At 41.2% G+C, this 13,002-nt stretch overlaps 2 protein-coding genes across 4 annotated transcripts; both read right to left on the bottom strand.

The window, feature by feature from the left end:
- Positions 1–349: 349 nt before the first annotated feature.
- On the bottom strand, positions 350–4,315 carry LOC121453393 (cathepsin 8-like). 2 transcript variants are annotated; one of them, XM_041660135.1, is made up of 7 exons: positions 4,190–4,315; positions 3,776–3,898; positions 3,509–3,655; positions 2,919–3,147; positions 2,297–2,455; positions 1,381–1,498; positions 350–449 (listed from the first exon to the last, which is right to left on the bottom strand). In XM_041660135.1, the coding sequence occupies exons 1-7, from the start codon at positions 4,313–4,315 to the stop codon at positions 350–352; spliced, it is 1,002 nt and encodes a 333-aa protein (XP_041516069.1). The 2 variants fall into 2 exon arrangements, with proteins under 2 accessions (XP_041516069.1, XP_041516068.1); XM_041660134.1 differs by having other exon boundaries at positions 2,297–2,459; positions 2,923–3,147.
- Positions 4,316–8,341: 4,026 nt separating this feature from the next.
- LOC121453392 (cathepsin 7-like) lies at positions 8,342–12,187 on the bottom strand. 2 transcript variants are annotated; one of them, XM_041660132.1, is made up of 7 exons: positions 12,062–12,187; positions 11,651–11,773; positions 11,424–11,567; positions 10,651–10,879; positions 10,027–10,185; positions 9,409–9,526; positions 8,342–8,467 (listed from the first exon to the last, which is right to left on the bottom strand). In XM_041660132.1, the coding sequence occupies exons 1-7, from the start codon at positions 12,185–12,187 to the stop codon at positions 8,368–8,370; spliced, it is 999 nt and encodes a 332-aa protein (XP_041516066.1). In that variant the 3' UTR covers positions 8,342–8,367. The 2 variants fall into 2 exon arrangements, with proteins under 2 accessions (XP_041516066.1, XP_041516067.1); XM_041660133.1 differs by having other exon boundaries at positions 10,027–10,189; positions 10,655–10,879.
- Between the last annotated feature and the right edge of the window lie 815 nt (positions 12,188–13,002).

The following is a 13,002-nucleotide window of genomic DNA, read 5'->3' as shown; positions in this document are numbered from 1 at the left end:
ATTTTTTAGGTAAAACACATATTAAAAAGAATTACTTAAATTTTAAAAAGTCATAACAATAAAAACTGAAAGAAGACAGACAGTACATTTGAGCTTAAACCTTCTTAATGACATTATTTGGTACAGTCATAAAAAAATAAAATAAAGTTTCTACAGGAATCAAACACAAATCAGAGCAGAGTTTCAGTTACAGTAGCCCCGTGTCTTCCTGGAGTAAACACATCACAGATGTGTTCTTCAGTGACTCAAGCACTATATTAATGCAGCAGAGATCGGTCATGCTAAAGGAATGTGCCTCCTTTTTATGGGCTCTCCCCAGTCTAGTCCTTCCTTGGCACCCTCAGGCAGCTCACACTCTGGGGTAGATGGCATATGTAGCGATTCCACAGTGGTTGTTCTTGTCTCTGGCAATCTTCATGTAGCCGTTCATGCCCCATTTCTCACCATGACTGAAAAGAACCATGTTTCCCATTTAGAAGAAAGATCACAGGACAGTGGATTCATTACAATAACTCCTCTCGTGAACACTGGGCCTATAGCCTACTCAACACAGCGATCAGAAAATGCAGAATGTCAGCTTATGAAAACCAAGAGCTACTTTGCACAGGACTGAAACTCACAGCAGGGGAAAAGCAGGGTATCTTTCCACCTACAGGAGGCACAGAACTAACAAATATACTCGCTTTTAGAAAAATCACAGACACAAACATGCTATTAGCACCCAAGGAAACCAGTGGCTGAACCTGATGCTATGACCACACACTATGAGTTCGTTGTCCCCATCACAGAGAGAGTCCAAAGGGTCCAGAGCTGGCCACAAACTAGGAATGAGGATACTTCAAGTCCAGGGTCCCACATGAAGCCAGCATGAGTGCTGGCGAGGGCTCTGTGCCTAACAGCAAGGGGCTTTACCATAGTAGCTAGGTTCCTTTCCCAGCAACCACGTCAGTCTGCTCGCAGCCTGCTGTAACCACAGTCTGAGGAAACCTGATGTCCTCTTCAGGTCTCCCTGGGCACCTGCTCACAGGTAGAATAAACTCACAAAAACACCCTTCCATGAGTGAAAATAATAATTTTTTAAAAAGCCTGGTGGTCACTGCAGCTTGCCTGAAATCCCGTAAGTGAGGACATACCTCAGCAGCCTGGCTGAGGAACTATACTGAACAGTAAACTCTAGAATCAGTGAGATCTGCCTTGAAGGACAGCCGAGGCAAACAACTGGTACCGTCATTGGTTGCACACAAACACATGCAAATAGACATGCTGCATGCACACATACAATTGGTCAAAAAAAAAGAAGCTCTGTCTAGATTCAGACTCCAAACAGAAAATCCATTTGGAAATTTAAATATAAATATAAATAATGGTTGCAATTTCTACCTGTTCTTTATCAGCCAGTATTTGCTGCCATCTGATTCTCTTCCTTCATAGCCATAGCTGACTAACAGAACAGAATGGTTGATGACATCACTGCGGCAGTTTGGCTCGTAATAAATACCTGAAAAATAAAATCAAAGGAGTGAGATGCCCCAGGAACCTAATAGTGACCATGGCCCAAAACAGTAAATAAGGCATTTTCTAATGGACAAAAAAAAAAAAGCAAAATTAGGGCAGGATTCCTGATTCAGGTTCTCATCAAATGCCAAAGAAGTACAAATGAAGAACACAGCTTTGCTAATACACACTTTCCTACAAACATATGGTGCCCTCTCACCTTGAATTTTCACTAATGGTACACCAGTCCAGGAAAGTATAACTGAAAATAAGTTACTTAATCCAAGGCACTCTTCATAATTCATGTCTAAAAAGGCAATCTTTCCATATGTTAGTGCATACGAAGTGGGAAAACATTGACAATTAAGCCTAAAAATAGCTATAAATTACAACATGCTCACAGACATGGAAATAGTATGTTGAATGAAAACCACACACATAATTATTGCATAATCATACATGGAATCCAGTGATCTAATTATGAGCATCAAATGTTATGCGCAGAAACTTGGGCTCTATGCCTAGCAGAAGTTTCACGACCATTCTTCAATAGCATCTCGAGCAGTGATTCTCAACCTTCCTAATGCTGTGACACTTTAATAGTTTGTCATGTGGTAATGACCCCAATCATGAAATTATTTTTTGTTGCTACTTCATAACTATAATTTTGCTACTGTTACGAATCATAATATAAATGTCTGGTATGGAAGATATCTGATATGCAACTCCTGTGAAGGGGTTGTTTGACCCCCAAAGGAGTCAAGAATCATAGATTGACAAACGTAGGTAAACACCCGCTTACCTCCCCTATACAACTTGAAAGATTCATGTCTAGCATCGATTCCAACAGAGATGGGCCCAATAGTTGCTACAGCATGCATTAAGGCTTCCTCATTCTTTGAGACAAACACAAAGTCTATAACTCTAGCAGCAGAACGTTCAGGATGGTACCTGCAGTGTCCTTCCTTTACAAGGTAAAGAGAGAAGAGGCTCAGTTTCCTCAACCTACCTCCTAGGTAACATGCATCAGAACCACAACCCTACCCTTTGCAGCTGAGCATCCCCATGTCTGGACTGTTATAAATCATCACAGGAAGTAAAATGTTACTGGAAGATTGGGAACTGAAAATCAACTCTCATGTCTTCAGTGACACCTCATAGGTCTTTAAGTCTGTAAGAAATTACCACAGGGAGAAATCTCCATTAAAAGTGGAGTGTTTTGCATATTCTCTGGGTGCATAGCACAGGAACAGCTACAAGGAAACCATCACATTAGAAACCCGTGCAAGGACTGATGCTCTCATGAGACCACTGCTGGTGTACATCGATTCTACCTTCCAACGGGAGTTCTGAAGACACTGGATTATTCTGCAATTGCCCCTTGTCTGAAGCTGGCTGGAATGACAGTAGCGTAGTAGATCCACTTACTTTCGCCTCGTACGGATACGTTGCCTCAGCCTCCAGACCTCCGTTATACTGAACGTACTCTAGAGCATAGTATGTGTTGCCTTTATAACAGCCCAGATTGCCTTCAGGTCTAGAACAGTCCACCAGGTTCTGTGGACTCAAGGAGGTCAGTCGGCCTGTTTTCCGGAACATCTGTCCTTCTATGGCACCAGCCACAGAGAAAGCCCAACAAGAATTACACCTACCCTAAGCAGAGAAGAGAAGACGGTCATCAAAGAACAAATAGCAACTTCAAATCAGACAACTGAGTACTGTGTCAACGAATGAACTGTTAGCAGGTAACTGGTGCCAGGGAGGGATTTTTATTCTTCTGGGGGACCTGACTGCTGGCAGTTTGCTCATGTTTGCATGAACATATGGGCAATACATAGGACATGAAGTCTGGAGGATGATTTGGGGGAGACCACTAGGTAGATGGGGATCATGGTCATGGATATGATCTATATATATAACACAAAGATACAAAACCTTCCAAAAATAAAAATATATATTAAAAGTGAATTATGTGTCACTCCACACTTGGCACAGAGAGATATCAATTCTATACCTGTGTCTTCACAGGAGTCACGTAGCCTCTCCTTCTCCAATCCACAAATTTAGGGACATAGCTGACCCTATATTGCTGGATACTTCTCCTCTTCCTAGGAGTCTGAACTGGAATATCAGTCATCATTTTCCTGAATTCTTCACCAGTCTTCACGGAAAAGAACATAAATCATTAAAAAGCATAAGACTTCACATAATGAATTGAAATAAAAAACAAAATAACAAACCAACAAAAACCACAATGTAAAGCAATGCAAATCACAGTCACCATGTCACCAAAGGCGTTCATTTCCATGGTGAAGCCATGTTTCCCCTGGTTATATTCCATATTGTGCTGGTGAACCATTTTCTTATTTTCTTCCCATACTGTTCTCCTCTGTCCTTCTTCCTCCTGGAAATAGACATAATGGATGACATTTCTTTCTGATCAAACCGCTACTCAAGCTGACCAATGGGACTCACTGCCAGCAGCAACTAGAGGTCGTGAGACAGATCTCGGGACACTTCATCAGAAGCCATTCTCCACACACCTAAGAACAGAGATCCTGGTCACCTTGTGCTCTCCATGCACAGCTTTGGGCAATTGCTGAGGTGGTCTCTCTGGCCTCTGTCGCACCCATAAACCTTCACAACACGGGCTATTCTCTGTGGGGCCTCTCTGGATAGTTTTTATATTACTCACCAGGCTGTAGTTTTTTCCATATTTTATCTTCCACTCCTGCCATTCAGAATCCAAACTGTGATCAGATGAGGGAGCAGCTGTGGCCACTCCCAAGCACAGGATGGCCAGGAAGACAAAAAGAGTCATCTCTCACGACCTGGAGAACGAGGAGGAGAAATAGAACTGGGACGACAGCAACACTCCTAAAATAACTCTTACTCCTTCCTGAGAAATAAAGACATCCATGGTGGATAAAATTACCTGAAGTACTATTGCAAATATTTATCCACAGACTTGGGAAATGAATAAATACGTATTTTGGATAAAGATACCATGGAGGTATTTAGATGCTCCACCAAAATGCAAAGTATGTGTCCAAACAGCCTATGTACTACAAGCTTTTATTTTCAGAAGGATGTCCTCACGCCTCAAAATTAAAAAGTTACACAACTGGGAGCTTAGTACATGGAGTTGTATGACATGAAGCTTGTCCTATGTGGCGTTTGATCCTAACCATAAGGTAACCCCAAGAGTTGTGGCCCAACAACAATCATACTCCCACCTAATCATCGTTATGTAGGCTTGTCATGAAAACCCCCCTTTTGAATGAAAATTTTCTGAACTGTTGTTTTTCGAAAATATAAGGAGGATCAATATGATTCCCTTGATTCCACCTTTGTGATTACATTCTTTATTCTCTACTTCAGTGATGAAAGGATCACAGGGAAAAGCCACTGAAAACCAGTGTAGGTGGGATACAAGGTATAATCACTTTTAGATTCAAGTCACGACTTAATGTGTTTCTTAAACAACACTCACTATAAGACTTGTTGAGGGCCATGCAATCTACCAATACTTCTACACATGTCAGTGAAGAATGTTGCATTTTCCCCAGGGGCAGTGTGCAAGAAGATGATCCCTGTTGGTTCAGGAAGAGAAGGAAATGATACCTGAAGCACAAGAATCAGCTGAATGACTCTGTAGAAAGCCCCGGACTTGTACTTTATGGGAACCAATGCCAAGTTGACCCATGGTGGGGGGGCTGTTTTTCCCTTTTGTTTTTCCACCCACTTCCACCTCCACACAGTAGAGCTTCAGATGTTAAACGTATAGTTTCATTCCTGCCCAATTCTCCAGAAGGATCCTCTCATTCCCTGTCCCTTATCATTCTGTTTTAGAAGAGGTGTGGCCTTACCGGGAAGACTTCTGATGCCTCAATGCTTTCCACAGACTCAGTTTAAAGCTTGGCTGAGATCCCAGGATCTTGAACGGCTGTGATTCACTTGGGCCTTAAATACAAAGTTTCTGGCCAGTAAGTCAGTCTTGCCCTTCTGATTGGCTATGCTGGTGACTGGATTGGGCCTCCAGGTTCTGGGACAAGTACTGAGATCTGATCCCAGATGTCCTGGAGGGGTGGGTGTGGGCTGCCTCAGGAGACTGTGTGGATCTTATCAGGAGAAGGCAGAGAACCAGCCTTTGTTCCTTGAAGGATCACATGATACATGATGCTTTTTGTAAACAGATGACTCAAAAATAAAATAAAATAAAAAACAAGTTTCCTGGTAAAGTTGTCAACCATACAACGTCTTAGTGTTACTATTGCTGTGGTGAAACACCATGAACAAAGAAGCTTGAGGAGGAAGGGTTTATTCAGCATGTGCTTCCTCCTCAAAGTTCATCAGAGGAAGTCAGGACAGGAACTCAAGCAGAGCAGGGACCTGGAGGCAGGAGCTGATGCAGAAGCCATGAAGAGATGCTGCTTATTGGCTTGCTCATCATGGCTGGCTCAGCCTGCTTTTTTATGGAACTCGGGATTAACACCCCAGAGATGGCCCCATGCATAATAGGTTTGGTATTCCCCAAATAAATCACTAATTAAGAAAATGCCTTCCAGGCTTACCTACAACCCAGTCTTGTGGAGGCATTTCCTCAATTGAGGCTTGCTCCTCTCTGATGACTCTAGCCTATGCCTCGTTGACATAAAACTATCCAGAACAAACAGTTACTTTAGATTGGAGTGAGAGGTTTTGCTATCCGTAGAATGGAATGAGTATGTTCTAGCTTAGTATTTCATTAGTCCACAGCTACAGAGGGATGTTGTGAGAATACAGACCCTGGGGATGCTGTTTCCCTGTGTCAAGGTGGAACACAACTGGCTCTCACAAGAAACGTAAGGGTGGGTAACCCACAAACAGGAAAGGGATTCAAGACAAAGGCAGTCTGGATATCATGATACTGTCTGATGATTTTTGCATTTGGAGATTGCATCGGGCAGTCATATGCAAGTTTGAGTTGAATGACACATGTATTAGTTTAGACATTGCTTCATTTAAGGAGCCCCACAAACATGCCCCTTTGTTGTACAACTATTTGCCAGTTAATGTGCGGTTACCCTCGGTATACTATGAATATGTTTTATTACCATTGGATAATATAGAAGCTGCTTTGGCCTATGACAGGGCAGAATATGACAAGGCAGGAAATCAAAGCAGAGACAGAGAAGAAAAGACGGCAGTAAGGCAGACACCATGTAGCCCCCCAAGATGCAAGAGGTAACAAATCATGAGCCTTGTGGTAAAATACAAAATAATAGAAATGGGTTAATTTAAGATGTAAAAGTAAGTCAATAATAAGCCTGAGATAATAGGTCAAACAGTGCTGTAATTAATATAGTTTCTGTGAGATTATTTGGCTAGGGGTGACTGGGAAAACAAAGCAGAGTCTCTGTTTAGTTTATACCAAATAGCTCTATTAATGGGTTTTCTTTTCTTTGGGAACACTCTGGGCTCGTTAAACAATAATTCACTATCCCCTCTCTCCCAAATTCAGCATCCATCATTTCATTTTTTCTGTGTAAAAATTTGTCTATGTCTATGGGCTGAGTAGTTTTTTTAACATAGGCAAATTGAAAGAAATTTCCATTGTAGTTATATTAAAAGGTAGGGATATTAAGAAAACTTGACCTCCCATAACTGTTGTGAAATCTCCTCCTTTACTCATTCTGTAATTTGTTATTACTTGGAGGCATCATATTGGGTTTGCTCACTGATTGCTGCATTTGGTTGCTTCCTCTTTCAATATGCCTATGTTAAGGTTAGGGGTGGTAGCCCATATCTACTTCCACATTCATTGCTGAAATCCTCTCTGGCTTGAACTTGTATTCAGGGAGATAATATAAATGTTGTTTCAGCAATGGAGCATCACCACCAGTTTGTGGAGAACAACCGACAGCTTAGGAAATAATGTCTATGGTTGTAAGGATTGTAGCATGCCAATCAAAGGCTTCAAAGCTAACCACCTCCCCCTCTCCAAACGCTTCTCAGACCTGTGTCACTGCTCCTTTCTAAATGGAGAGAGAGGAGGAGTGGAAGGGGAAAAGAGTAGATGGAAAGGGTGGGGGTACTGGGAGGAGTGGAGGGAGGTGAAACTGCTAAACTACGATGGTTGGTATGAAAAATAAATGAAAATGTTTTAAGAACAAAAATCTAATTAATTAAAAAAGAAACTATACTCAAGATATATTGTATTGATGTGAGAAGTCCTTCGGTATATGTGTTGTTGTAACTGCAGACATGGTCACTTTGATGTCTCTGACACAGTCACAGGGAAGCTGGTACAAGATTGAGATGCTGAACAAGGGAGAGTTACACCCAGCAATATGGTAGAGCAGTACAAGGTGCCATCATACCGCACAGAAGCCAAGAGTTTTCATAAAAATCTTTCATACCACTGTTGGTGATGTGCAAAGAGAACTCTGCAAGCAAACCAGAAACAATGATGAAAAGCCATCCATCACAGAGGAACCACCCACTCTTCCTCCTAGAACACCAGCACCACAGTCAGTTCTGTCTTCAAGACAAATACTGTGTTTGACCATAAAAAATGTCACCTCACAAAAACTCAAAGAGCAGACACTACATTTGAATTTAATGTTTATTTTTAAAGGCATCATTTGGTACATTGGAACAGTTAGCAATCAAGTTACCACAGGAATTCAAGACACAAATCGGTACAGAACATCAGTTACAGCAGCAATCATGTCTTACTAGAGCAAACATACCAGATTTGATCTCCTACTCTGGCTTTTCAATGTCTATAGTGTCTTCTGCACACAGCAGAGGTTGCCTAATTTAAAGAGGATGGGGTTCTTCTGTATGTGTTTCCCTAATATCTTCCCCTCCTTCTTATCACCAAGCAGCTCACAACATAGGGTACATGGCATAGGAAGTGATGCCACAGTAGTTGTTCTGGTCTCTGGGAATCTTCATGTAGCCTTTCTCGCCCCAATTGTCACCATGGCTGAAAGAAATCAGGTTTTTCACTTAGTAGAAAAGACATGACAGAGTGGATTATAGCAATAGCTCTCTGCATTTGAGCACTGAGCCAGAGGTCAATGCAATAGAAAGCATTAGAAAAGGCAGAGAATCGATTCCAGAGTGCCAAGAGTTATCTCACAGAGGACAGCAAAAGTCACAGCAGGGAAAATTAGGGCATCTTCCATCCACAGGTTGCTCAGAAAAAAACAATGAGAAATAGAAAATCGATGATACAAAGATTATATTGATTGCCAAGGAAAGCAGCGACAGACTCTAAAGTCTGTGTTCCTATATTATATGTTATTTGCTCCAGAAGACAGCGATCAGAAAGTAAATTCAGATTACACAAGCGTAAGGTTTGGGGTGTGAGCCCAAGTTCTCCTTAAAGCCAAAATGAGGCTGAAGATACGTTTCAGTGCCTACGAGCACTTGGAGCTCTTGCACATGACCAAAGTTCCCTCCCAGCACAGCCAAATCAGTGAGCTCACACTCCCCTGTAACTGAAGCTGTAGAGACTGTGGTGTCTTCATTTGGTCTGCATGAGCACCTGCTTACATGCAGCATTCAATCATACAGACACACACTTACAACAAATGAAAGTAACTTTTAAAAAAACTAGGATGTTTCTGCAGTCAATCTGTAACTGCAGAAGTGAGCCATTACTAGAACAAACTGGATAAGCACACTACCAAAAATAGAAAACTCTAGGACCAGTAACTCTTTCTTCCTCAATATATAAGAACTAAGGAAGACAACTGATATCAACATCAGGTCTACACACACACACACACACACACACACACACACACACACATTCCTTTTCAACTTAATTGTAACTGCTTTCTGTGACTTCTACATAAACTCTCACTATAAACATAAACCTCATTTGAAAACTAAACTACAAATAATTTCATCAATTTATACCTGTTCTTGACCAGCCAATATTTCCTGCCCTCTGACTCTTTGCCTTCAAAGCCATAGCCGACCAACAGCATACCATGGTTAGGAGAATCACGTCTGCATTTAGGCTCATGGTATATACCTGAAAAATAAATTGAGGAAGTGAAGGGCTCCAGGAACCTGATAGTGACCATGGTCAACAATAGTAAGTGAGGCATGTTATAATTGCACTAAAATAACAAAAAGTCTTTCTCTATACCCATATAAGATGACTTTTTTATATTTTGTGTTTTCACTAATAGAACCCGATTCAGGAAACCCTAACTGAACATAAATTACTTAATGCAAGAAATTCTTTATAATTCAGTTCTGAAAAGACAATCATTCCACAACTTAAAAATATGTCTGGTAGAGAAAAATGAAGTAAATAAAGTTAACAATAATGATGAATAATGAAGGGTTCACATAGATAGAGATGTCATGTCACATAGTGACAGGACACATGATTATTGCATGGACAGGTGAAAAATTTACAAACACTAATGCTCACCTCAAATTTTATACATTATTAGGACATCAACCCAGAATGTCCCAAAGGGTATCAAGCATTCCTCATTAATGTCTAGAAAACCACATACTTACCTCCCTTATACTTTTTAAAAGATTCATGTTCAGCATCAATTCCAACAGAAATGGGCCCATGAGTTACTAAAGCATTCAGTAGGGCTTCTTCATTACTTGGGACAACGTAAAAGCGGGCAACCTTGACAACAGAACGTTCAGCACGGTACCTGCAGCGTCCTTCCTTTAAAAGGTAACAGTTAAAAGATTTGGTTACTTCCATTTACCTTCTGGAGAGCAAAAGTCAGAACCACAACACTTGGCACTTTGCAGAGGACCAACCCCACATCTGGACTGTTATAAATCATTCCAGGAAGGGAAATGTTACTAGGAGATTTGAAACTGAAAATTAGCTCTTAAGGCTTCAGTGACACCTCATTGGGCTACCTATCTATAAGAAACTTTCATGGTACAGAAATCTGTATTATATGTGTAATGGTTTGCTCATTCTCCATGTGCAAAGAATCAAGAACACCTACATTGAACAATGGAATCAGACAAGCATGCAATGGTGGATACTATTTGGCAGAACTGGTGGTGTAAAAGAGAGGTTGTCCATTCAATGTGACCTCTGAAAACAAAGGATTATTTCTGCCATTTTCTTCTTGCCCCAGTGGAATCGAAATGACCATCCCGTAAACTCACTTACCCTTGCTTCATATGGATAGGTTGCTTCAGCCTCCAAACCTCCATTGTTCTTTACATACTGGAAGGCACTATAAACTTTGCCTCCTTGGCAGCCATTAGTGCCATAACGTCTAGAACAGTCTATTAGGTTCTGGACACTCAGTGGCATCATTTTGCCTGTTTTCTTGAACAGTTGTCCTTCTATGGAAGCAGCCACAGAAAAAGCCCAACAAGCACCACAACCTAGCTGAGGTGGGAAGAAAATATTGTCATTCACAAACAAATACTAACTGAAACAATAACTTAAGATATTGAATGCTTTATCAAAAAATGGACTATTGGCATTTGATTGATGCCTAAGTAAGAAGGATCGATCTCCATTGAAAGGGGTCTTATGCCGCAGTGAGTAGCCACACAAAAACACACAGATACACATAACACCATGATCTATTGGATGTCTGATGCAATAAATGTCATTAATGGAAGAAATTAAGTCTGGTGGGAGATGTAGTAGGACTATTGATGGAGGATTAAGGGTAAGTAGTACACGGAATTTATCTGTGAATGGGTCCTATAATTGCTAAGGCATGAGGTAGGGATTGCTCATTCATTGAGACAACCAGGAAACATTAGTTACTAGCGACAGAATGGTAATTACAGTACCAGTGGCATTCAAGTTACAAGGATGTGTTTGGTGAATAGTACGTTGTACGACATTCAAACAAGATAGGCATGTCAATAACCTGCTCCATCCCAGCAGTTGAGGAAGAAGTCAAGTGATGTTGTCATACCTGTCTCCGCACAGGGGCGACATAGCCTTTTGTCCTCCAATCCAAAAATTTTGGGACTGTGATCTCTCGTTTCTGGATGGGTTTCCCATTCTTTAGAGTCAGAACTGAACTCCCCTTCATCATTTCCCTCATCTCTTCACCGGTCTTCAGGGAACAGCACATAAAGACTCAATTTAAACAACAGAAGAGGAAAAGAACAAGTGCGGGACAGTTTGAGTCACACTCACCATGTCACCAAATTCATTCATCTCTACGGTGACGTTGTTCATCCCCAGGCCATTCTCCTCACTGAGCAGTTTGATCATCTTGACATTGTCTTCCCATATTGCTCTCCGATGTCTTTCTTCCTCCTGGAAATAAACAGAATGAATGGCATTCATTTCTAATTACACCCCTGTACTACCTGACCAAGGGGACTGGCTGCTGCATATGCCTAGAGGTCATGGAAGGATCTCAGGACACTGAAGCAAGCCACTCTCGACACCCAATGAGAGAGACAGTGGCCACCTTGTGCTCATCTTCTGTTACATTGATACCTCAAGAGGGATGGCATCTATGGTCTCTGTTATATCCATGGACCCCCAACAGCATTGAACGTGCTCTACAAAGACACTGCTTCAGGTGTCCATGTAACCTACTTGGCTGTATGTTTTCTCAAAGTTCCTCTTCCACTCCTCCCACTCAGCATCCAAACTGTAATCTGGTGTTGGAGCAGCTGAGGCCAGTCCCAAGCACAGGATGGCCAAGAAGACAGCAGCAATCATGTCTCAAACACCTGTAGAGAGAAGAAAAATGAAGAGGAGAATACACCAACACTCTTGAGAAATTAAGCCATTTGTGCCAGATAAAATTATTCCAACTACTCTCCCAAATACTGACTCAAAGATTTTGGAAATGGTTAAATATGAGTTTACCTAGGGATGCCATGGATAGCATTTAGTTTTTACATAAAATTACAGAAACTGTGAGAAAAATTCTAGAAATTCCTGGAAACTGCTGTGTACTGCAAATTGACATGATCAGAAAGATGACTATGGGTATCAAAATTCAAATCTTCCATAACTAGGGTCTTACAACAGTTAACTGAGTATTAGTAATAATACAAAACTTCTCTGGTGTGGCACCTGATCCAAAGAATCTGGGGTTCACATTACATCGTATCCTGTATTATTAATAAGGAGCAGGAGATGGGCTTGTTTGAAACATTCCCTGTTAAAAGAAAGCATCGTAGACTGCCCCTCCTTCATATGGGTAGATCAAAGTTACTAGTAGTCCAGGCATCACTGGAACTTTGCCACACACTCTGACTCTGCAGAAAAGGCTCATATGGAAAAGCCCCTGGAAACCATAGCCACCACTTATGATAGGCTACTAGATAAAGACTTCTTAAAATTTCAGGATCAGGCCCAGCTGGGTCTCAAAAGTCATGCTTCCTATAGATCCTATAGATCTTGACTAGAGGAATGCAACCTTATACTTCTGTACTTGACAATCATAGAAAGAAACTTCTTTCTAGTGGTGATGTTAAAAAAATAATCTCTGTAGGCTGAGAATGAGATTAAAATGATCCTGGTGTGGA

This window comes from Microtus oregoni, unplaced genomic scaffold (assembly GCF_018167655.1).
Source record: "Microtus oregoni isolate MIOR12 unplaced genomic scaffold, Mior012 000011F_ref0000422, whole genome shotgun sequence".
NCBI lineage: Eukaryota > Metazoa > Chordata > Mammalia > Rodentia > Cricetidae > Microtus > Microtus oregoni.
Note: the sequence above shows the minus strand (reverse complement) of the source record. Positions and strands in the feature narration are given on the sequence as shown.